Source organism: Monodon monoceros, unplaced genomic scaffold (assembly GCF_005190385.1).
Source record: "Monodon monoceros isolate NGI ecotype Baffin Bay Population unplaced genomic scaffold, NGI_Narwhal_1 Super_Scaffold_21, whole genome shotgun sequence".
Classification (NCBI taxonomy): Eukaryota; Metazoa; Chordata; class Mammalia; order Artiodactyla; family Monodontidae; genus Monodon; species Monodon monoceros.
In genome coordinates this window covers 36,329,934-36,356,536 of record NW_021703778.1, presented here as the reverse complement: position 1 = coordinate 36,356,536, position 26,603 = coordinate 36,329,934, and the positions used below count along the sequence as shown (strand labels likewise).

Below are 26,603 nucleotides of genomic sequence, written 5' to 3'. Positions count from 1 at the left end.
AAGTAGAGTGGGAGAGGCTAAAAGCAGGAAAACTAGCTTCTAAGAAGTGATTATGGTCAACCTGTGGATCAGCAGCCAGGAATTCAGCTAAAGGTTCTATTTTCCAAACTTCCCATGCTAAAAAAGCCACCTATAGTACTGGTTAGGACAATAGATTATGGGCCCCGATCCAGAATCACTGAAGGAAGGGCTGTGGGATTCCATAAAAACTACAAACTATAGTTTCATGATTCCTTATTTAACACCCTTGGGCGTCAGAAATGCTTCGTAATTCAGAATTGGCCAGATTTTGAAAAGGTAACATACCATATAGCACATAACACCCCAAGCAGGCAATATCCCATAATCAACCATATTAATATTTCTCCAGCAAAACATAAAAAATTCACACTGAAATAAATAAAACTAAAAATAGCTACACGTCAGCCAGTTCAAATCTGTTTTGTTGAGGAAAATCTTTCCATTTTCAGAAGGGCACAGATGTAGCATTGTCAGAACAGGTGTGCAATATCTAATAAAATAACTGTTCTTTTTTTTTTTTTGGCCATGCTATGCAGTGTATGGGATCTTAGTTCCCCAACCAGGGATGGGACCCGTGCCCCCTGCATTGGGAGTGCAGAGTCTTAACGACTGGGCTGCCAGGGAAGTCCCTAAAATAACTGTTCTTTAAAAGAAAAATGAAAGACTTAAAAATCGTGATTTTCTCTGTCCCTGCCAGGAGGTCACTATAATTACCCTTCTCTTTTTCTTCAGACATGTAATACTACTTTTTGCTATAGAATCATTGTTGTGAAATGCATCTAATCATCAAGATTATCCTCATCATTCTTATTAGAGAAAGAGGTTAAAAGTCCCTCAATACATGTAACTGGCAAATGTTCCTTAAAAGGTGCCTGTTTGAATACTGCTAAGTCAGTATGTGAGCCAAAACCTAGACAGAAGCACACTATTTGCTAAAACAAATATTCTATCTGAGCAAGTTTGAAAATGTCCTATTTTTCTCTTTCTTTTCTCCCCTTTTTTGTGACAAAAATCTTTACTGAAAAGACAAACATATTGCCTCCCTAGCCCCTGCTTTCTTTACCACTGTATCTGAATGCTAATGAATATACAGAATCAATGTACAGAAAGAAGTGCTTTTTTGGGTATTGGCAGAAATAAGGTGGCAGCTACCTAACCTTCTCATACCATTTGGCCACATCAAGCTAACTATTAATAAGACATTATGACATATGTAGAATAATAACCACAGAATTGAATAGCCCCATTATTTTTTCTAAGAAGTGACTGGAACATTATATCCCTCAGTGTTCAAGGTGTAACTAGAAAAGAATGTTATTAAAACCAGTCAAAGCTCTATGTAATATCTTTCGGTAGCTATGGTATAGGGAGATTTGTGTGTGCTATTTTTCTTTTGCACTTTTAGGAAGTAGTGTGTGGAGACTTCCCCCAAAAGTTCCGTGACTAGAATAATCCACATGACAACTTAAAATAAACAGTAAGTAAATAAATAACAAGAATTTAAGAAAAACCTACAACAGAAAATTCAGCAAAATAAAGCTGATAGTAAGTTTAAATATTATAATTTAACAAGCCATAATCTGGAAATTATAGACTGTGCATTTATCCTTTAGTTATCAAATATACCATTATATTTCCTGTTCTTGTAAGAGGTACTTGAAGTTCAACATATAGGATATTTACATAGAAGTCAGACTTCTAGCCATCTCAAGCAAAGACAGAAGTGACCATGGAAGCAAAAATGTGTCTTAGAGCTACAAAATAGCCATTGGCCTAAGTCTTAAATTCCACTTACCATGCGACCTCAAACTAAGAGACTCATTAATTCATAACCACAATTCCACTGGTTTCTAACTCAGAAGAAGCAGCAGTAGAAGCTAGGGCATTAGAGGCAGATACACGGACAGCAGGTACAAGTGAAACTGATGGTGTTGGAAAAACTGAAGTGTATTCAGAATGGACACTGTTATTATGGTCCCATAAAGTCACTAATAGTCCCAGTGAGGATCTTAAAAGATTAACAACGATAACAAAAGTTCCTGAATAGTCTAAACAGGCATAATACCAATAAGATAATTTTCATTTTAAAAAATCCATTAAATCTTTTAAAAATCTGACAAATGAAAACACAACACATGTACAGCAGTTTCATTCATAACAGCCTCAAATTGGGAAAAAAAAAAAAAGACAAAAACCCAAATGTCCATCAACAGGTGAATAAATAAATTACAACATTTCCAAGTAATGGAAAACTACTCAGGAATAGAAAACACGAACTACTGAAACACACACATAGATGAATCTCGAATATATGCTATTCCGGCCAAACTGGAGGAACAGGGACCAAATTTACCTCTGAAATAACTAAAACACTGGACAAAGTATATGAAACAAAGGTTTTCAGACACTGGACATGTGACTGTGTCCAGGTAGCATAGGACTATGAAAGGAGAAACAAGGTGAGCCCTACAATTGCCCCAATTTACAGAATGGATAGTTTCCAGGCCACAGGGCAAAACAGAAATGTAGCCAGAGCCTAGAAGTCTCCTCGACTTGAGAATAAAGAACTGGGAGTTTGGGGAAGTGAAGGCAACTTAAGATTGTAGGGCAGTACAGAAATGAGAACTACACAAAGATCTACAGATGGTCTCTCCTCAAGTCTTGATGATCAGCAATGATCAGCACATGCATTTCAGGGAAGTACCAAGGACGGAAAAAGAACCAACTAAAAGGAGCAGATAGGACAATTCTAAAAGTTCATATGGGGCAGGGATAATTTGTTTCCACCAGCCAGAGTGGAAATGTTCATAACACATGGGCTTTGGATAGCATACTCAAAAGTTATTGTTCAGTTGTGGTGCAAAATTAACCTTAGACTGAAGGCTGCTCTGGACTTGCCTAACAAAGCCTTTAGGGCTTCCCTGGTGGTGCAGTGGTTGGGAGTCCGCCTGCCGATGCAGGGGACATGGGTTCGTGTCCCGGTCCGGGAGGATCCCACATGCTGCGGAGCGGCTGGGCCCATGAGCCATGGCCACTGAGCCTGCGCGTCCGGAGCCTGTGCTCTGCAATGGGAGAGGCCACGGCAGTGAGAGGCCCGTGTACCACAAAAAAAAAAAAAAAAAAAAAAAGCCTTGAAACAGGAATTCCCTGGCAGTCCAGTGGTTAGGACTCAGCGCTTTCACTGCCATGGCCCAGGTTTAATCCCTGGTCAGGGAACTAAGATCCCACAAATTGTGTGGTGTGGCAAAAAAATAAATAAATAAAAGGTAGGGGGAAAGACTGAGCACATTAAATAGAGACTTAGATGATAGAAAATATTTCCAAGACCCAGCCCAAACCTCTGGAGATGAAAAAGAATATGTCTGAAATGAAAACCACACAGCATATCACCCTGAAAGCAGCCAACCTTGTCTGAAAACCACACAGAATGGAATAACAGCAGATTAGACATCACAGAAGAAAAGTTTAGTGAAACTGAAGTCATAGCAATAAAAAACTATTTCAGGATGCAACTAGAGATTATCATACTAAATGAAGTCAGAAAGAGAAAGACAAATACCATATGATACCACTTATATGTGCAATCTAAAATATGGCACAAATGAACCTATGTACAAAACAGAAACAGACTCATAGACATAGAGAACAGACTTATGGTTGCCAAGGCGGGGAGGGGGAGGAAGAGGGATGGATTGGGAGTTTAGGGGTGGTAGATGCAAACTATTACATTAAGAATGGATAAACAACAAGTTTATGTATAGCATAATGTATACTACAGGGAACTATATTCAATATCCTGCGATAAACCATAATGGAAAAGAATAGGAGAAATAGACAAATCCATAGTTATAGTCAGAAATGTCAACACCCCCTCTCAATAACTGATACAGCAGGAAGACAAAAAAATCAATAAGCATAGAGAAGATTTGAACAACACTACCAACCAATTTGACCTAACTGATATTTACAGAACATTCTGCCTGACAACAGCAGATACACGTTCCTTTTAAGTACACACAGAACATTCACCAAGATAGACCATATTCAAGACCACAAAACAAATCTCAATAAGTAGAAAGGGATTTGAATTATGCAAAGAGTATTCTCCAATCACAATGGAATGAAAATAGAAATCAGTTAACAGAAAGATACCTGAAAAATTCCCCCAAATGTTTAGAAATCAAATAACACTTCTAAATCACCCATGGTAAAAGAAGAAATCAAAAGAGAATAAAAATACAACATTTCAAAATTTGTGGGATGCACCTAAAGTAGTATGTAAAGGGAATTTTATAGTAGTAAAGGCCTATGTTAAGAAAAACAGAAATGTCTCAAATTATATGTTGTGTTTTTGTTTATACTCAGTTCAAAATATTTTGCAATTTCCCTTGTGATTCTCCTTTGACCCATGGGTTATTTAGAAATGCACTGTTTAATTTCCAAATATTTGTGGATTTCCCAAATTAAGCTTCCACCTTAAAACACTAGGAAAGCCAAATGAAATCCAAAGTAACTCACAAAAAAGAAATACTAAAAATATGAGTAGAAATAAGTGAAAGTGAAGACAGGAAAACAGTAAAGAAAAGCAAACCAAAAGTTGGTTCTTTGAGGAGATCCATTAGCCAGACTAATGAGGAAAAAAAGAAAGGTATGAATTACTGATATCAGGAAGGAATGAGAGAGGTGACATCACTAGACTAATACTTATTAATTTGTATTAATATACAAATATCAAGAGGATAATAAGTATTGTGAACACCTTTATACCAATATATTAATTCTTGAAATACATGCTACCAAAGCTCACTGAAGAAGAAATAGATAGACCTGAACAGACCTATTAAAGAAACTGAATTTATGATTTAAAAACTTTCCCACAAAGAAAAACTCCAGGCTCAGACAGTATTCACTAATGAATTCTACCGAGCATTTAAAGAAAAAAATCATAATTCTATGCCAACTCTTCCAGAAAACTGAAGAAGAGGGAATACTTCCCAACTCACTTTATGAAGGCCAACATTACTGATACCCAAATCAGATAAAGATGTTACAAGAAAACCACAGAATGGTATCACGGATATAGACATAAAAAGTATCTGTAACATTTTAGTAAATGTTTAGACCAAACAATATATACCTTATGACCAAGTAGGATCTATCTCAGGATAGAAAGTTAGAGACTTCAACATCCTCTCCTTAATAGTTGATAGAATAAGACAGAAAATCAGCAAGGATACAGAAAACTTGAATACCTCAACCAACTAAACATCTATAGAACAGTCCACCCCACACAGGAGAATACACATTCTTTTCAAACAAACATGAAACATTCTCCAGAGACCAGGCTCTAGGCAAATTTTAAAAGGGGACTCAATTTTAAAACACTGTAATCATACAAACTATTCTCTTCAACTACAATATAATTAAATTAGAAATCAGCGCTGGAGAGAAATTTGAAAAACCCACAAATACATACTTAGAAACATTTTTTCCCAAATAACCCATGGTTCAAAGAGGAACCACAGGGAAATTACAAAATATTTTAAACTGAGTGTAAACAAACACAACATGTCAAAATTTCTGTAATGTAGCTAAAGTACTGCTTGGAGACAAATCTATAGCTTTAAATACATATATTTGAAAAGAAAGACCTTAACCCAATAACCCAAGATTCCACTTTAAGAAACTAGAAAATATAGCAAAGTAACCAAGGAAGGAAATAAAGTTTAGAGCAGAAATCAGTGAAACAGAAAACAAATAATGAGAAAAAAATTAATAAAAGCCGAATTCACAGAGACAGAAAGTACAATGGTAGTTTCTATGGGCTGGGGGAAGGGGAGAACGGGGAGTTTTTAAATGAGTACAGAGTTCTAATTTTGCAAGATAAAAAGAGTCCTAGAGACGGGTTGTTCAACAATGTGAATGTACTTAACATTACTGAACTCTACACTTAAAAAATGGTTAAGATACAACAAGGACCTACTGTATAGCACTGGGAACTATATTCAATATCTCATAATAACCTATAATGGAAAAGAATCTGAAAAAGAATAGATACATATATATTTGTGTATAACTGAATCACTTTGCTGTACACCTGCAACTAACACAATATTGTGATCAACGACATTTCCATTAAAAATAAATAAATAATAAAGTTTAAAAAATGGTTAGGATAGAAAATTTTGTTACATATATTTTACCACAATTTAAAAAAATCATGTGAAATGAAAGCAATCAGGGACTTCCCTGGTGGCACAGTGATTAAGAATCCTCCTGCCAATGCAGGGGACACGGGTTCGATCACCAGTCCGGGAAGATCCCACATGCTGCGAAGCAATGAAGCCCATGCCCCACAGCTACTGAACCTACACCCTAGAGCCTGCAAGCCACAACTACTGAGCCCACGCACCACAACTACTGAAGCCTGTGCACTCTAGGGCCTGAGTGCCATAACTACTGAGGCCATGTGCTGCAAATACTGAAGCCTGTGCACCTAGAGCCTGTGCTCTGCAACAGAAGCCACTGCAATGAGAAGCCCCGCACATCTCAACGAAGAGTAGTCCCTGCTCGCCGCAACTAGAGAAAGCCCGCGTGCAGCAATGAGACCCAACACAGCCAAAAATAAAAAGCAAGCAAGCAACCAGCTACAAATGACTACATTTTATAGGATTCCATTTATATAAAATGATTTAATAAAAGCTAATTGTTGATAAAAATAAAATAAAAAAATAAAATGTCTAGTAAAGGCAAATCATAGAGATACAAAGCAGATTAGTGGTTGTCTGGGGCGGTGAGTGGAAACAGGCATTGACTGTAAAAATGCATGAAGGATCTTTCAGGGATGATGGAAATGTTCTAAAACTGGATTGTGGTGATAGGTGCACAACCCTATAAATTTGCTAAAAACCATGAATTATACACTTAAAATGGGTGAATTTTATACTTTATATGCCAATAAAGCTGTTTTTTTTAAAGCACATATTCACAAAAGTAATAGAAGAAAATAAAGTAGGAAAGGCCTTGAAGTAAAGGAGGTTTTTTAAACTGACCTGAAATCCAGAAGCCATGAAGAAAAGATGGGTAAATTTGGCTACCCAAAACAAAATAAAAGAGCAAATAACCAAAAAATCTGACAACTATGCATGGCAAATTATACTGTAAGCTAAATCAAAAGACAAACTGGGAGAAAATATTTACAATATATACGACAAAAGACTAATCTTCCTATAAACAGCTCCTAGAAATCAATAACAACAATCCAAAAGGAAAATAGGCAAAGGATTATGAACTGCTAGTTCACAGAAAATGAAATAAAAACAACTCCAAAATCATATGAAAATATGTTCAACCAAACTGATAATGAGGGAAATACAAAGTAAGACTGTCCTGAGATACCACTTTTCATTTATTAGAATGACAAAAATCTAAGTCTGAAAACACACAATGCTGGCGAGACTACAGGAAAACGTCACTCTCACTTTTTTGTGGGGGTGGGGGAGAACAATGTAAATATATTACCTATTTAAACTATTCATTAAAAACCAGGAAGAGGGGGACCTCCCTGGTGGCGCAGTGGTTAAGAATCCGCCTGCCAATGCAGGGGACATGGGTTCAAGCCCTGGTCCAGGAAGATCCCACAAGCCGTGAAGCAACTAAGCCCATACGCCACAACTACTGAGCCTACGTGCCACAACTACCGAAGCCCACGCACCTAGAGCCCGTGCTGAAGCCACCGCAATGAGAAGCTTGAGCACTGCAACAAAGAGTAGTCCCGGCTCACCACAACTAGAGAAAGCCTGCATGCAGCAATGAAGACCCAACACAGCCATTAATCAATCAATTAATTAATTAATTTTAAAAAAAACGGAAGAGGGAGTCCATGAACTTATTTTAACTACCTTGTCTTTCTGAGTCACTTGGCACTTGATTAACTTTCTTCTAACTCCCTCATCCCTTGGTTTCTATGTCACCGACCTCAGACCCTGACCTCTTCTCTGACATCGCATTAAATACAAGTGTTCTAGCAGTCCAACCTTTGCCCTTTTCTCTTTCCATACTGCACGCAATCTTGTCTATTCATGGTTTCAATTACAACATATATGCTGATGACACCCAAATCTCTTCTCCATACCAGACCAATTATATCCAATTGGTATGTATATCCAATTACTTACTGAAAATCACCTAGATGTTAAACAGACACCTTAAATTCAACACATCCAGAGCTGAACTCAATCCTTTTCCTCAAATCTCTTCCTCCTTCCACATTCTCTTGGTGATTAGTATCACCATCCACCCAAGTCCTCTAAATTTTATCTCCCCAACATTTCTCACATCCATCCCATTGGCTTTATTTCTATGACTATTGCCTTACTTCATGTCTCATCTCCTCTTACACAGACTACTGAAACAATCTGAGAGTCCTACCTCTAGACTTGTATCCTTCTAATTCATCCACCTATATATAATTATTGTTCACAAAGTGAAAATAAAATTATTGAGGTGTCTGCTCAGAAACTTCTCTCAGGGCTTCCCTGGTGGCGCAGTGGTTGAGAGTCCGCCTGCCAATGCAGGGAACACGGGTTCGTGCCCCGGTCTGGGAAGATCCCACATGCCGTGGAGCGGCTAGGCCCGTGAGCCATGGCCGCTGAGCCTGCGCATCTGGAGCCTGTGCTCTGCAGCGCGAGAGGCCACAACAGTGAGAGGCCCGCGTACCGCAAAAAAAAAAAACAACAAAAAAACCCAAAAAACTTCTCTCACTACCTATAGGATAAATTCTGAACCTCCGAGTATACAGGGCCTTCCATGATCTGGCTCTTGCTGTCCTCTCCACTCCTATTTCTTGCTACAAGTGATATTCTAGGCTCAAACCATAATTTAGCTTGTAATGCAGAATATCATAGTCCTTAACAATGCTACCACATGTAGCAATAACTGCATAACCAATCAAAACTAAAAGTTACATATTCTTAATAAGTCTAGATGATTAAAGTAAGTTAGGTTCCCTGTCTTAGTGAGACAATCATCAGCTTCTAGCAGTTCCAACTTAAAAGAGACTCATTCCGCGTTTTTGACAGTTTCCTATCCCTGAGGACTCCTGTAGCAAGAGAAATAAGACCACCAGAAGCAGTATGCTTTTGGTGGCAGAGCCTACTTGAGGGCTCAATTAGCCCTAGAGCTTTCTATCATAAAGGTCCATGGGGACCTTGATTGGTCCAACATTCACAGAGTAAACATGTTCACTATATTGATGATGTCACAGTGACTAGACTGGGTGGTTGAACCTCATGACCTAGACACCTTGGTAAAACACATATGTGGCCAGAGCGTGAGAAATAAATCCCACAGAAATTCCTATCTCCATGAAAATTCTTGGGGTTCAGTGGTCCCAGTCATGTTAAGATATCCCTTCCAAGACGAAGAACAAGTTGCTGCATCTGGTTCCTGTTACTACCAAGAAACTTAAAGCCTAGTGGACCTCTTCGGATTTTGGAGGCAACATATACCTCATTTGGGTGTGCTATTCCAATCTATTGACCTAGTAAACCAATTGTGATCCAGTTTTGAGGAGGGCTGTGCAACAGGTCCAAGCTCCCATCAAGCTGTTCTATCACTTGGACCATAACACCCAGCAGATCTCATGGTAACTGAAATATCTGTGACAGACGGAGAGCCTCTGGCAGTCCTCTATGGGTGAACAACAGCACAGGTCTTTGAATTTGGGGGCAAAGCTATGCTATCCTTTGGAGAACTATTCTCCTCCTCTGTAACAGCTTCTAGCTAGCTGCTGAATTCTAGAAGAGACTAAACACTAGACCACGGATCACCAAGTTACCATATAACCTGAACTCCTCAGCATGAACTGGATGCTGCCAGATCCACCAAGCCATAAAGTTGGGCATTCACAGCAGTACTCCATCATCCATTGTAAGTAGTATATACAAGATTGGGCTCAAGCAGGTCCTGAAGACACAAGTAAGTTGTATGAGCAAGTGACTCAGATACTCATGGCTCCTACTCATGCTACATTGCTGCTTCTCTCTCAGCTTACACCTCTTGCCCCATGGGGAGTTCCCTATGACCAGCTGACTAAAGAAGACTTTAGGCCTGGTGTTTAGATGATGGTTCTACATGAACGATCTAGCACCAACTGAAAGTAGACAGCTGTGCCATGACATCCCCATTCACGGTTCACCATAAAGGATTATGATGAAGGGAAATCCTCCCATAGGCAGAACTTCAAGTGATACAATAATTGTTTGCTTTTCCTGGAAGGAGAGATGGCCACAGGTGTGCATTTACACTGATTCAAGAGTGACCAGCAATTTGGCTGGATGGCCCGGGACTTGGAAGATATATCACTGGAAAGTTAGAGACAAGAGGTTTGCGGAAAATGTATGTGGATGGAGCTTTCCAAGTAGGTACATAGAATGTGAAGATATTTGTGTCCCACCAAAGAATTACCTCAGCAGAAGAGTATCAGGTGGATAAAATTACCTGCTTTGTGGATGTCAGCGGCCTCTTTCCCTAGCCATCCATGTCTTACCCAATGGACTCATGATCAAAGTGGCTGTAGCAGCCAAGATGAAGGTTAGCAATGTGGACTTTCACTCACCAAGACCAGTTTGGTTCTAGCCAATGATGAGTGCCTAGACTGCCAACTGCAAAGACCAACAATGCCACCATTCCTGATACTGGATCACTTCCATCATGGAAGGGGCAGCAATTTCTTCTATCTAGAATAGACTCTGTATATGGATCTGTCTTCCTTGTCCTCAGTATTTCTGTCAAAACCACCATTCATGAACTTACAGAATGCCTTATTCCGCATCATGGTATTCCATACAACACTGATTCTGACCAGGGAACTTATAGGTAATTAAAGCACAACAGTGGGCACATGGCCATGAATTTCACTGGTCTTACTGTGTCCTCCATCATCTTAAGTGGCTGGCCTGAAAGAACAGTGGAACAGTAGGCATTATCAATTTATTGTCTCTCAGCACCAAATCCATCCTTCTTTGTGTTACTAGGCTGAGCCTATAAACAAGGGCACCTTTTCCAGTTGGCTCAATGATGTTAGGTTTTATTAATAAAGGGACTGCAGGGCCACAGCAAGGTGATAGAGAGTAGGAGGGGCTTCTCTTCCCATGGAGTATTTTTATTTCACCCAGTAGCTAGTGGATCTGTGTACTGGAGGTCTCCTATTACTCACTTCAGAGACCATCACAGACTGACTCCTGCCCACACACACTCTGGCAAATTTCTCACCCTCCCAGCGGGCCACTTCTAAGGACCAGCTCCAGCTCACTGCTCTGGCAAATGTCATTCCAAGTCCCTGTGACAGCCACACCCTCTCCAAAGAGGTCTACATCTCAGGTTAAGAAGGGATGAAGGGGGTTGGAGGGAGGTATTTTGCTAGTTCTTTCTTTGTTCACTCCCTTATCCTAGAAGGTAATAACTGTTTTCTGCATATGCTATTTATGAACACCTTAAGAGTCCTCTTTTACACATTTTAGTGGTTAAGCATCTTTGCCAGTTAACAATTCTTTGTATTTAATTTTTCCCTGTTCAATTACTGGTGTTGTTTCTATCTTCTGAGTGATACAAACGGCCTTTTGAAGACAGCTACAGTACCAGCCAGACAGCAGCAACACTTTGTTGGGCTGGGATAATGTCTAATGTCCTCCAGTATGTGGTATATGCTCTTAATCAGCAACCAATTTCTTCTGTAAGTACGATTCACTAGTCCAGAATTAAAGGGTGGGAATGGAAGTGACTCCTCCCACTACTACTCCTAATAATCTGCTAGTGAAATTTCTGCTTCCCAGCCTCATAGTTTTGGCTGCTGGTTTAGAAGTTTTCATTCCTGGGAATTCCCTGGTGGTCCAGTGGTTAGGACTTGGCGCTTTCACTGCCATGGCCCGGATTCAATCCCTGTTCGGGGAACTAAGATCCCACAAGCTGCCCAGCGCAGCCAAAAGAAAGAAGTTTTCACTCCTAAAGGAGATTTCCTTCCACCAGGAGACACAGTGGTTCCATTAAACTGGAAGTTGAGTCTGCCCCCTTGCCACTTTGGGATACTCATGCCAGTGAACCAAAATGCAGGGAATGGGGTGGTTATTTACTGGCAAAGGGGATTGACCCTGACCATCAGAGAAAAACAGAGGTTTGTTACTACATAATGAGGGAAGTGAATATATAGGAATATAAAGAATCCTCTGAGGCCTTTCTTAGTACTTCCATGTCTTACAATAAAAGTTAGTGAAAACTATAACAATCCAGTTCAGGCAGGACTCCTCATGACATTACCCTTTAATAATCACGGTTTGGGTAAGGCAAGAAACTATGACCAACTTAGGATCCTGCTGAGAGCAAAAGGAATGTGGAATGGTTAAGAAGAAAGATGACAGCTACAACCATGTAGCCAATTACAGAAACAAAGGAAAGCTGCGTATTAGACAGAAGTATAATCTTGCTTTTATGTTTATTTGAAAAGTGAAATATGATTAAAAGAGGTGTGTATAAATGCTGAGCTGACAAAGGGTAGACTATAATAGTTTTGAAAACTACAGTAGTTTTGCCAAAGTGGCTTAGCTAGAACTAGGCTTCCCCAAACCCCCCTCCATGTATGGCTCTGAATTAGATTTAGCAAAGAGAAAGCTGCCCAAGACCTAGAAGGTGAAAGAGTAGCAGCTGCTATTATGCTGAAGGTCACTGTGGTTAGACATGGTGAGAGACAGACATTAAAGGCCTGGCAGAATCCAGTTTGTCCTCGCATTCCCCTGCTCCACATCCAGAAACGAGCTGTAGAGGCAACAGCCTTCCACAGACTTCATCTACTCTCCTTTGGTGTGATTCCACTCCATCAGCCAGATGTGGAATCTAGCCCCAGATTCCATGGCAAGCTTCCGTCTACCCACAACAGTGCTACAGAAGAACTGGTGACATTCTGTTTCTGCATCTCTGTTTTAGACTCCTGACTCATCCAGCTTCTCCTACAATTGTATAAAATCTTATTCCTGTAATAAATCCCTTAATTCTAAAATATTCATAGTGGTTCTGCTTCCCAGACTAAACCCTGACCGATAAGCCAAATTTTTCAGACAAAGCATTCTATCCCCATGAACATATTCTGTGTTTGGATACTCTACCTCACCTCCTTCCTTGAAGTCAGAAAAGACAACTCTTTTTTTTTTCTTTTTGTCTACACTGCATGGCATACAGGGTCTTAGTTCCCCAACCAGGGTTCCATCCTGTGCCCCCAGCAGTGGAAACACAAAGTCTTAAACCACTGGGCTGCCAGGGAAGCCTCAAAAGACAACTCTTTTGAAGAAGAGTTACGGTCATAATTTCTGCTTAAGTGGAATTTGTCTTTATTGTTGGAGGCTTGTGCCATCTGGCATGAGAATAAATAATCATGCTTGTCTGTATGTCCATGGAGAGAATACTATGGGGGAAAAAAAACCCTAAAAAATATGAAGTATCTAAGAACCATAACAAGTAAATGCCTTATCCTTACTATGGCACTGTATTCTAGATTTGCTCAAAGTTATACAGGATGAAGAATGATTTTTGGATGCTCAAGAAGAATATATTCGAGGACAGTAAGTGCAGTTTTTAACATAATTTTACTTGTGATTTCCTTGTGTATATAACAGAGACTGATGTTTCTACATTGAAGCTTGGCAATTTATTATTGAATTTTTATACCCTGTCAGTGATAAAGAGTTTCCTGATCCTAAACAAGACCAGATTAGTTTTCAATAATCAAAAAAAGTAATGGATCTGTCCTCTGTGCTGTATATACCTCCTATTCGCAGCACACTTACTCATATTAGGTCCAAGCCTAGGAAGAATCTAGGCTTCTATGTGCTTCACCAGAGGGCCAATTCATTAAAAAAAAGTTACCAAAGATATCCGGAATTCAATCAGGTATCACTACAATAGCCATTAAGAGTTAAGTGAGCAGGACTTTCCTGGTGGCTCAGTGGTTAAGAATCCGCCTGCCAATGCAGGGGACACAGGTTCGAGCCCTGGTCTGGGAAGATCCCACATGCTGCAGAGCAACTGAGCCCGTGCGCCACAACTACTGAGTCTGCGCTCTAGAGCCACTGAGCCACAACTACTGAAGCCCGCATACCTAGAGCTTATGCTCTGCAACAAGAGAAGCCACTGCAGTGAGAAGCCTGCGCACCACAACAAAGAGAAGCCCCGGCTCGCTACAACTAGAGAAAGCCCGCGTGCAGCAACGAAGACCCAATGCAGCCATAAAAAAATAAATAAATAAATTTATTTTCTAAAAAGAAGAGTTAAGTGAGGGACTTCCCTTGTGGCCCAGTGGGTAAGACTCCGCACACCCAATGCAGGGGGCCAGGGTTCAATGCCTGGTTGGGGAAGTAGATCCCACATGCATGCCACAGCTAAGAGTCCGCATGCCACAACAAAGACCCTGTGTGCCAAAATGAAGACCCAGCACAGCCAAAATAAAAAATAATAAAAAGTAAAAAAAAAAAAAGAGTTAAGGGATCCTAAGAGACTGAAAAACATAAAAAGAGGGACTTCCCTGGCGGTCCAGTGGTTAAAACTCAGCGCTTCTACTGCAGGGGGCAGGGGTTTGATCTCTGGTCAGGGAACTAAGATCCCACATGCTGTGAGGCACAGCCAAAATATTAAAAAATAAATAAATAAATAAAAAGAAAGGATCGTGCCAAGTCCTAGGGTCTTCAGATTTACGTAGGAAAACATACAGATAATTAAAATCCAAAGAAATGCAAAATTCAATCAAGTAATGCAAAAGGCCTAAGGAGGAGCTAATAAAGCAAATTCTGTCAAAGTCAGATTAGTCCCATCAGGGCTCAAACATGGATCTAGTCACATGCTGGCCAATATCCTCTGATCATTAAGAATTCTCAGCAAGCAGAGAATTACACATGAAAATAATATAAAAATTACTTGGCATGACATACTTATTTAGTGAATAAGCATCTTTTCACTCCAGGAAAATTCATAATTAAGAACAGAAATGCTTAAAGGAAATTATGTATAGTATTAATACTTTTATGTTAAGGGTACTGTGCATATTTGGTATCTTAAGTTTTTGTAAGTTTTGTAAGTTTTCCTTAAGTTTTGTAAAATTTAAGAGAATTTGGAATATAAAAGTAATAGGTCAGGTTTGTAATTCCAATTTAAAATGTACAATCAATTGTAGATTTATTATTTTAATCAGAAAGCTTACTATTTATACCTTATATTCAAATGTTGAAACATTTAGGAGAACCTAAGCTCCAGATTTATAAAAATTATATAAGTATGTAGTGGTGTTTGTTGAATAATCGATGTTCTTAAAAAGGAAATTCTTTAAATTTATAAGTTAAATTTAACGTTTTTAAGATGTCTATTTATAAATTAGCCCAAATATTCAAAGGCCCTTAAAAGTGATTGTTAAAATTTGCTAGACCTGGGAATTCCCTGGCGGTCCAATCTGGCGGTCCAGTGGTTAGGACTTGGCGCTTTCACTGCCGAGAGCCCGGGTCCAATCCCTGGTTAGGGAACTAAGATCCCACCAACTGCTAGATTTTAAATAGGATAAGATTTGAAAACTGATTCTGAAAGGTTTAAGAACTTTGTTTTAAAATTTTAGGTTTTACAAATTGAACATTATGTTTTTAAATATAAGAATTCTAAACAGGCTTTTCTGCACACAAAGGTTACCTCAGTGGGCATCAAGAAACTAACCTACAACCAGAGGTGTGCTGGAGCCAACCTGCTAAATTTTCAGGAATCTTGCAAGCTGGTTGTTAAACACAGTGTTATTAAAAATCAGTACAATTAAATTACTTAAAAAACAAAGTCAATAAATCCTCTAAATCAGTTTCTAACTATTTTACTACATTTTACTATTATCTGTGTTCTTGAGATTATTTTTTAAATTTTACCTGTAAGGTGGAAATTACAGTTGCATGCTACCACATTTCTTCCTAATTCCACATTCATGGAATGTGGAATTCCATGTTAGCTAATTCATGTTAGCAGCTTGAAATCAACCATGTTGGAAGTATTTACCACAGAAACAGGCAAACTGCAAATCAGGGTTTCATGGATTAAGAAAAGCCTCAGGAACACTGTGCTCTGACACTACAGTAAAAGAGCCACATTGCAAAGGGGAGAAGACAAATAGAATAGTACATAACAGCTAAAAGGCCTTTAGAGATCACCTAATAGTCTAGGGCGGTCCACAAAGACTCAGAAATAGTAAAAGGGGAGTTCTGAAGACAGTTAAGTACACAAAGTTTGAATAGAACAATGTTCATATACACAGTGAAATGAAACAGGCAGGAAGAGTAAACTGGGACAAGACTGAAACAGTGAGAAACGGCAGGCTGTAAAATGACCGTGACTTACTTCAAATGCCATTCTAAGGGGTTTGGACTTAACCTACAAGGCAATGGGATCTACTGAAGGTTGGAGGGCAGGAGAGAAGACATTAATCTGGCAACAGTGTATTGGATGCCATGAAAGTAGTGAAACACTTTAATTTTGAAAACTGTGAAGGAGACAAAAATAAAAATTACATACCGTAAACAAAAGTCTTGAGTAAGGTCTTAAAAATCAATTAAAACTTACAGCTCAAAAGAATACATACTCTGTGATTCCATTTCTATCAAATGCAAACCAGGGACTTCCCTAGTGGTCCAGTGGCTAAAACTCCACGCTCCCAATGCAGAGGGCCTGGGTTCGGTTCCTAGTCGGGGAACTAGATCCCACATGCCACAACTAAAGATCCCTCATGCCGCAACTAAAGATCCCACATGCCGCAATGAAGATCCCATGTGCAGCAACTAAGACCCAGTGCAGCTAGCTAAATAAATAAATAAATAAAATATTAAAAAAAAAAAAAAAAAAAAAGCAAACCCATCTATACTGACAAAAAAGCAAATCAGTGGTTGCCAAGTGCTAAAGAAATGAACTACAAAGGGATCTTGTGGGTGACAGAAATGTTCTGTATCTTGATTGTAATGGGTGTATGTAATTGTTTGTTTGTTTGTTTTTGGCCACGCCACACAGCTTGTGGGATCTCAGTTCCCCGACCAGGGATCAAACCCAGACCCCACCCAGTGGAAGTGCGGAATCCTAACCACTGGACCACCAGGGAATTCCCCTGGATGGAGTTTACTGTACTAAAGTATTCCTCTATGAACCTGATAGGAAAAAAAAATTACAACTCAAATTAATCAGACATTTGATGAAATATCTAGTTTCCCTCTTTTCATCTAATTAGCTCTTGGTACCTACAGTCAGTATCAATTTTTTCCCCCAGATATTATGTGCAGGTAAAACCTCATTTCTAACTTTCCTTCATCCCATCCCCATGCTATCCAATCCTTCACATCCCCTCCTAACAATCTCTGGGAGGTTGCTCATTTTCTCCACTTGTATAATGGGAATAACATTATCTACCTCACAGGTATATAAAGCATTTCACACATAGCAAGAGCTCAAAATAGTTATTGTTTTGCCTTAGTCATTATCTACATATTTATGCTCCTTGAAGGCAGAATCTGTCTTATCTATCTTCGCATTTCTCTCATTGTACCTAGCACAGGGTACAATAAACAGTAGGCCCAAAAGAAGAGTTTCTTCAAAGCAATGTCTCTGCACCTAGAAATTCAGATATGGATGAAAAAAAACACTATACAAGTGAGAATCTGAAACGCTTTGTGCAATTTGGGGAAAAAAATGATCAATTATGACTGAAGGAATTAGCAAACATGTCTAAGAAGAGGTCTGAAGGGGAGTAAGGGGAAGTTGTATATCTTCTTCCCTAAATGGTAAATATAAATAGTGCATAATAGAAGTCCAAGAGAAAAACCTTTAATAGTGACATCAGGACAATTCTTAACAGCAAAACACTGTAAAAAGGTCCGAGGCAAGCAAAAGTGGGCTCCACAGACACACTTGGTGTAGAAGACAAAAAGGAGCAACTTTTTCTAATGACTAAATAATTACAACAGTATTCCCAGTACCATTTGGAATATGATCAGCAAGTTCAAGACGGAGTAAGATTTAAGGACAAAATCAGGAGATGGAAGTTTCAGGATCCCGGTACCACTAATACTGGGAGGTATACCCGAGGATCCTGAGGTATACCTTAACGCTAAGCGGACTCAAGGACAAGGAGAGTAAACGTTTCAACTCTGAACTCGGAGGTGGTTCAAGGAAGTCAGGACAGCCCGCTGAGACCCAGCTGTACTAGAAGGGTTGTAACGGGCTCAAAGTAGCCAAACGGCTTTTGTGGGGCCTTACAACCGCCTTCCCGAGCATCCCAGAGTAGCGGTGAACTGCTAAACCTAGCTACTGGAATCCATCGGAAGTCGCTGCGACTGGAGAAATCACGAGTTTGCCGCCTTACTAAGCCTAAAACAATAAGCAACCCCAACTCCCACTTACAAAGAGCCCTACGGTTTCCACTTGCTTCCCTGCCTCACAGGGGGCAATGGAACGTGAAGACCAGGCTTCCCGCTCCGCCCCTAGAAGGCCCGTATCAGCCAGCGGCTAAAAATATGGGGCGGATAAAGCTACCTCTGGACACAGACCCCACAAAGAGATGGAATAATCCAGGCGTCAGACCCGCTCCGGCCCTCACACTGGGGCCCAGAGGTCCGCGGGGCACCGCAGTGGCAGCGTCGAAGGGACAGAGGGAACAGTGGGCGGCCAACCTCACCTGCCGCTTGTTCATCCGCCGCACATCGTCCAAAAAATCTAGAGACAGCATGGCGGGGCCGGCGAGGGGACACGGGCAGAAGAAACGGCGAGACGTGACCGGCAAGAGGAACGGCTGGCGCACGGTCCAAGCTCTCACGGGACAGAACCTCAGGGCGCCCGCACTTCCGCTTCCGGGGCGGAACCGGGGCGGAACCGGCGCGGCTCCGCCCCTTCGCCGGGGCGAGCAGACAAAGGGTCTCGCGACCGTCCTAATCCAGCCTCCTCGCCTGACCTTGCTGTAGGAGGGATCTCGTACCCCTAACCTCGTCTGCTGAGAAGAGAATGAAGCCCACTTCCCGCTCTCAGCCCCGTGGCCCCACACGGAGTCCGCCACTAAGGGTTAGATAGGAGGCCGCCCTGCAACTTCCAGAAGGCGGGACCTGGTGCACGCCTGGCCAATAGGGAAACGTGTTTCTGGAGTCTGAGGGCAGAAAAGGCCCCTGAGCGGCCGGCGCGGGGCCCCTGAGCGGCCCCGGTCGTGGGTCTGGGTGTGGCCCTGGATGTTCCGACAGGCCTTGCTTCCTCTGCTGCGGCCGGTCTCCTGCGCTACGGGAAACTGACGGCTGAGGTGTTTAAATAAGTGCTGTTGGGTAAGGGCGGAGGATGTGACTTTCAAAGCACTGCCTGACACTTTCAGGAGTTTAAGAAACTCGTGGCTGGAGAGAAAACAACCCGGTAGGATTAGAAAACTACCAAACCATACACCGTGTGATGAGACCACCAGTAGTGCGGCTTGTGAGGTAGTCCCTTCCTCCCCGAAATTGACCTTGCTAACAGGATCTGATTGTCTACTAGACGAAAATCTCCTGGTTTTGTTACCTCGGGCACCATAATGTGACCCTGTTATCGCTGACTTCTGTCTCTATACAGCTCTTCCTTGACGTACCTCCCAATAAACCCATGGTAAATTGAAAATACCATAAGTCAAAAATGCGTTCAATACGCCTAATCTACTGAACATCGTAGTTTGGCCTAGCCTACCTTAAGCAAGCAGAGCACACACTAGCCTACGGTTGGGCAAAATCATCTGACGCAAACCGTTTTTTGTTTTTATATTTTTGCCGCACTGCTGCAAAAGTTAAGTGGAACTTCCCGGACCAGGGACCGAACCCGTGCCCCCTGCAGTGGAAGTGTGGAGTCTTAACCACTGGACCACCGGGGAAGTCCTACACAAGTGTATTTTATAATAAAGTGTTGAATATCTCATGTAATTTATTGACTACTGTACTGAAAGTGAAAGACAATGGTGGTGTGGCTACAAAAGTTTGTAAGTATACTGGTTGTTTGCCATCTGTGCTCATGTGGCTGACTGGGAGCTGTGGCTTGCTGCTGCTGCCCACCATCAGAAGAGAGTATCATACTGGGAAAAGAAGTACAGTTTCTAGTGAATGCTTATCACTTTCACCATGGTTAAAGTAATACAAAAATTGTAACACACCTAACACACACCTAGGACAAGAAAACCAGAACTGGTCTCTGGCTATTATTTCTATCTTTTTCAAAATATTGATTATCTCACACCAGGGGAAACTGAGTGAGGAAATATCACTGGAACTCTTTGTACTATCCTTGCAATTCTTTTTTTTTTTTTTTTTTTTTTTTTTTTTGCGGTACGTGGGCCTCTCACTCTTGTGGCCTTTCCTGTTGCAGAGCACAGGCTCCGGACGCGCAGGCTCAGCGGCCATGGCTCACGGGCCCAGCCGCTCCGCGGCATGTGGGATCTTCCCGGACTGAGGCACGAACCCATGTCCCCTGCATCGGTAGGTGGACTGTCAACCACTGCGCCACCAGGGACGCCCTATCCTTGCAATTCTTTAAATTGAAAATTATTTCACAATAAAAAGGTAAGTATATTTGAGGATGGTTATAATAAAAAAGACAGTTTTTATTATGAGTTTGGGGGAGGATGGAACACTGGTGGTGGGTATGTAAAATGGTGCAGCCACTTTAGAAAATAGAGCAGTTCCTCAAAAGGTTAAACATATTAACTATATTACTGTAGTTACTATCTTGACCATATTAACCAGCAATTCCACTCCAAGGTATATATCTAAGAGGACGAAAAACATATGTCCACACAAAAACTTGCACATGAATGTTCATGAGAGCATAATTCATAATAACCAAAAAGCGCAAATAACCCAAATATTCATCAACTGATGAAGGGATGAACAAAATATGGTATATCCATACAATGGAATATTATTTAGCAACAAAAAGAAATACTACAACACAGATGAACCTTTAAAACATTAGGTTCTTAAAACATTTCTTCTTAATGAGAGAAGCTAGTCACAAAAGACCATGAATTATATGATGCCATTTATGTAAGGTGTCCAGAATAGGCAAATCCATAAAGACAGAAAGCAGTGGTTGCCTAGGGCTGGGAGCGTTGGGAGAAATGGGAAGTGATATTAATGGGTATAGGGTTTCTTTTTCTGTGGGGTGTTGAAAATGTTCTAAAATTGATTGTGGTGATAACTGTACAACCCTATGAATATACAAAAAAACACTGAATTGGCACTTTAAATTGGTGAGCTGTATGGGATGTGAATTATATCACAATAAAGCTGTAACAAAAAAAGAACCATTGATTTCTTGTTTGTTGTTAAATTCCCAGGGGCAAATGTACAACCTGACAAGTATTGGGCACCCAACAAATATTTGCTGAATTTAAAATACTTGTGTGTGTTGGGGGGGTGAGGTATCCCTAACTGTTGCCCATAGGTAACCCACACTTACTGAGTTGAAATATGAATTCCTGATTTCTCCAAATTAGGAAGGCCTGTGGAGGAAAATACACATAAACTCTGTGAGGGCAGGGACCTTTTCCACCCTTCTACCCCCAGCTTTCTTAACAGTACCTGACTCTTTTCTCCATATGTTTTAAATTATACAAATAATACATGAGTACATTCTCACCATAAAAGATTAAAACATGACAGGCAACCTAGCCACTCCACTGCTGGGTATATACCCAAAAGAATTGACAGCAGGGTCTTGAAGAGGTTTTTGTACACCCATGTTCATAGTAGCATTATTCACAATACCCAAAATGTGGAAGCAACCCAAGTGTCCCTCAATGGATGAATGAATAAACAAATATGGTATAAACATCCTATGGAATATTATTCAGCCTTAAAAAGGAATGAAGTCCTGACATATGCTACCACATGAATGAACCTTGACGATGTTATGCTAATTGAAATAAGCCAGATACAAAGGGACAAATATTGTCTGATTCCACTTATATGAGGTACCCAGGGTAGTCAGATTCATGGAGACAGAAAGAAGAACAGTGGTTAAGGGGTTAGGGAGATGAGATGGGGAGTTACTATTTAAGGGATACAGAGTTTCATTTTTTCAAGATGGAAAAGTTCTGGAGATTGGTTGCACAGCAATGTGAATGCACTTAACACTGCTAAACTCTACACTTAAAAACAGGTAAGACGGGCTTCCCTGGTGGCACAGTGGTTAAGAATCCACTTGCCAGTGCATGGGACACGGGTTCGAGCCCTGGTCTGGGAAGATCCCACAGGCCACGGAGCAACTAAGCCCGTGTGCCACAACTACTGAACCTAAGTTCTAGAGCGGGTGAGCCACAACTACTGAGCCTGCGTGCCACAACTACTAAAGCCCGCACGCCTAGAGCCCATGCCCTGCAACGAGAAGCCACCACAATGAGAAGCCCATGCGCCGCAACTAAAGAAAGCCCGTGCAGCAATGAGGACCCAACGCAGCCAATAAATAAATGTTCCTTAAAAAAAAATGTTCCTTAAAAAAAAAAAAAGATATATGGAGTATAATGTGATGGTTCCCTTTGCTCTCCTAGCCTCTCCCCTCTCTAGACTGATCACCACTACACACTTTTTCCTTCTAGTGCTTTTTTCCTATGTACTTAAAATTTATGCTCACTTTTTAACATAAATGGGATCACACTGTACATTTCCTTTTAGTTTTTGCTCTCCTTTCTCTTTTTCCCTTCAATGAGTCCTCTAGTCATGTGACTGCAATTTTCTCCCAATCTACCAGCACTTTTCCAACATGAAGTCCCTGAACCAGTGATCTATCAAGTTATCTACAGGATATTTTAGTGGGATGAGAAGCTTTTATTCACATCTACTTCATAAATTTTAAATGTCAGATTAATCATGATTTTCTCAAATCATGTAACATCTCAATAGTCGTTTCACTCTTAAAGTTTAGGTTGCTCTATAGTTTGTCTCAGCTAATAATGTTCAGTTGATATGATGCAGTTAATCTAAACTAATGTATTTTTTCATAATATGTGTTATTGTTTATGTGTTAAATTTTAAATTTCATTGTGTTACATTTTATTTTCAATTCACAAAAGTGGATCATTAATTCAAATCAGTTAGTTGAAAGTTAAATCAGGACGCTGAATACTTTCAAACTCAGAAAAAAGTTGTAACTGAAACATTGCCCAGGAATACAGTGCAAATACATATACTGGGTGAATCTGACTGTGCAGGGGCTGGGTAATCCACAAGTGTAATGAATTATGATGAACAGCTGAAAAAGAAAAGTGCTAATTATGGGACTTCCCTGGTGGTGCAGTGGTTAAGAATCCACCTGCCAATGCAGGGTATGCAGGTTTGATCCCTGGTCCGGAAAGATCCCACACGCGCAGAGCAATTAAACCTGTGCGCCGCAACTGCTGAGCCTGCGCTCTAGAGCCACTGAGCCACAACTACTGAGCCCTCGTGCCACAACTACTGAAGCCCATGCACCTAGAACTGGTGCTCCACAACAAGAGAAGCCACCACAATGAGAAGCCCACGCACCGAAATGAAGTATAGCCCCCATTTGCCGCAACTAAAGAAAGCCTGTGTGCAGCAACGAAGACCCAACGCAGCCAAAAAAAAAACCATTCTGTAATGACCTATACGGGAAAAGAATCTAAAAAAGAGTAGGGGGACTTCCTTGGTGGTCTAGTGGGTAAGACTCCATGCTCCCAGTGGAGGGGGCCCAGGTTCGATCCCTGGTAGGGGAACTAGATCCTGCATGCATGCCACAACTAAGAGTCTGCATGCTGCAACCAAGATCCTGCATGCCACAACTAAGACTCAATGCAGCATAAATAAATAAATAAATAAATATTTTTAAATGTATACATTAAAAATTTTAATAAATAATAATAAATTAATAAATATTAAAAATAAATATTAATAATATAAATTAATAAATAAATAATAAATAAGAGTAGATATATGTATAACTGATTCACCTTGCTGTACACCTGAAACTAACACAGCATTGTAAATCAACTATACGTCAACAAAAATTTTTTTTAAATAAATAAATAAACTGGTAGTCTACTTGCCCTTGGTTCCTAGTACACTACATATGTTTCATTATATAGATTATGAAACTTGGTCAAATAGTGTCATAAAGTCAATGAAGTTTTAGTGCCATTTTTTAAAAAGCACAGTGGCCAATCTGATAATCAAAAATATTTTTTTTTCTAGAGGAAGAAAAACCCACAAAATAATGCTTCCTAATGTAACTTTGATAAGATTTCTTCCCAAAGATAAGAGAAGGGATCAAAAATATAAAGCTATCGGGCTTCCCTGGTGGCGCAGTGGTTGAGAGTCCACCTGCCGATGCAGGGGACGCGGGTTCGTGTCCCGGTCTGGGAAGATCCCACACGCCGCGGAGCGGCTGGGCCCATGAGCCATGGCCGCTGAGCCTGCGTGTCCGGAGCCTGTGCTCCTCAACGGGAGAGGCCACAACAGTGAGAGGCCCGCATACCGTAAAAAAAAAAAAAAAAAAAAAAAAATATATATATATATATATATATATATATGGCTATCCTTTAAAGTTACACTTTTTGTAGCCAAAACAGTGACAGGTCACATTCCGGCCAAAAAGATTTTAAAGTCAGTCATAGTGTTAATGATTAATAGCTCAGTAAGCAAGCTAAATAAGATTTTGGAAAAATCCCTTTATCAAAAGATACTGTTGAAAAAAATGATACTGTTGGACATTGCATAATATCAGTGGCATATGGAGTAGACAAACACATGGTCTGGAGTTGTCTAGGGCTGCTGGAGAAGTCGTCCAACCATGCTAGGTCCTGGAAACCTATCACACCACTTTCCCCTCATTTTCGTTGATCTGATGATTAGTTATCTATTTCTGTATAAGAAATTATATGTACAAGAAACATTATCTCACAGTTTTTGTGCGTCAGAAATTTGGAGCTCCCTGGTGGTTAAGATTCAAGGTCTCTCATAAAGTTATAGTCAAGCTGTGCAGAGGGGCTGCAGTCTCATCTAAAGGCTTAACTGAGGGAGGATCTGCTTCCAAGCTCACTCATGTAGTTGTTGGTAGGTCTTGGTTATTCCTGGGCTGTTGGACTGAAGCCTCAGTTCCTACTTGGCTGTTGCTCATAGGTCTCCCTCAGTTTTATGTGGACCTCTCTTTTGGCAGCTTATAACATGGCAGCTAACTTCTATCAGAGTGAATGATCCAAGAGAGAAAAGAACAGGATCAAGCCTAGGGTAACCAACTCATCCTGATTTTCCCATAACTGTCTGGGTTTTTGCATTGAAATTTCTGCATCCCAGAAAATCCCTCAGTTCCAGGTAAATCAGGATGGTTGGTTACCCTCTCAAGACAAAAGTTGCAGTCTTTTTTTACAGCCTAATTTCTGAAATGACATATCATCATTTCTTTCATAGTCTGTTCATGAGAAATGAGTCTGGTACAGACTCAGAAGGAGGAGATTAAGTTCCACCTTTTGAAGGGAGGAGTATCAAAGAATTTGTAGGCATATTTCTAAAACCACCACATTTGGAGTCCAGTTTCATGGGAAAAGAAAGTATTAAAGAGAGACCCAACTTACTACCTTACATCCTATCCAACTTATCCGCTTCCATAAACATTCCTTCTTCCTCATTTCTTCCTCTTATCAGTGAAAGAGGAAGGCCTCTTTCTAAAGCTAATCCCTTGTCTAAAGCTAATCCTTCCACCTGCTCAAAGCTTCTCTCTTCCACCTCCTCAGGACCTTTTCCCCTTAATCATCCTTTCTCTCCCTTAATTTCTTTCCCTCAGTATGCTCTTCTCCCAGCATATTTGATCACATTCAAATTTTCTTTCAAAATGTTTATGCGGAGTGCTTTATTGAGGTACAATTTACATACAATAAAATGCATAAATAATATGCATACAGCTTGATTAATTTCAACAAATATACATATCCATTTAACCATCATTTACATCTTTCTTCAATTCACTGAAAGCTCATTCTTGGCCCCATCCTGCAGCTAAAAGTCATAAAATAACTGATTGAAACCTCGAGGTCCATTAGGTCCCCTTTTCCAACTTGCCTCCTATCTCTCTGGCTTGTCATTCTCAGCCTCCACCATGGACTCTTTCGCTCACTCCTTTTTTTTTGGCTGTACCATGCAGCGTGCGGGATCTTAGTTCCCTGACCAGGGATTGAATCCGGGCCCCCTGCATTGGGAGCGTGGAGTCTTAACCACTGGACCACCAGGGAAGTCCCATAGCTCGCTCCTTAAATAGTGAAATCCCGCACCATCTTCTCACCCAAACACTGCCTCTGAGTGATCTTATCTGTTCTCATGACTTCAACTATCTTCTCCATGCATTCAACTCTCCAATATCTACAGCTCTGATCTCCTCCTGGAGGTCAGGCCATTATATCAACTGCCTCTAGACAGCTCCACTTGGATGTCCAGCAGACACCTCAAATTCACTATGTCCAAATGTCTCCATCCTCACTATTCTCCATAAAACAGCTATTCTCCATAAAAATCTTTCAGTAGATC

The 26,603-nt window shown here is 40.6% G+C and overlaps 1 protein-coding gene across 3 annotated transcripts in view; it reads right to left on the bottom strand.

Moving 5' to 3' along the window:
* The window catches only part of SEC11A (SEC11 homolog A, signal peptidase complex subunit), a 56,239-nt gene extending 37,082 nt beyond the window's left edge, over positions 1-19,157 (bottom strand). Inside the window, exon 1 of one of the 3 annotated variants that reach the window (XM_029238037.1) lies at positions 18,749-19,157. In XM_029238037.1, the coding sequence (XP_029093870.1) occupies positions 18,749-18,799 (51 nt within the window). In that variant the 5' untranslated portion in view covers positions 18,800-19,157. The remainder of the gene's footprint in view (positions 1-18,748) is intronic. The other 2 variants (XM_029238039.1, XM_029238038.1) reach the window with 2 other exon arrangements.
* Between the last annotated feature and the right edge of the window lie 7,446 nt (positions 19,158-26,603).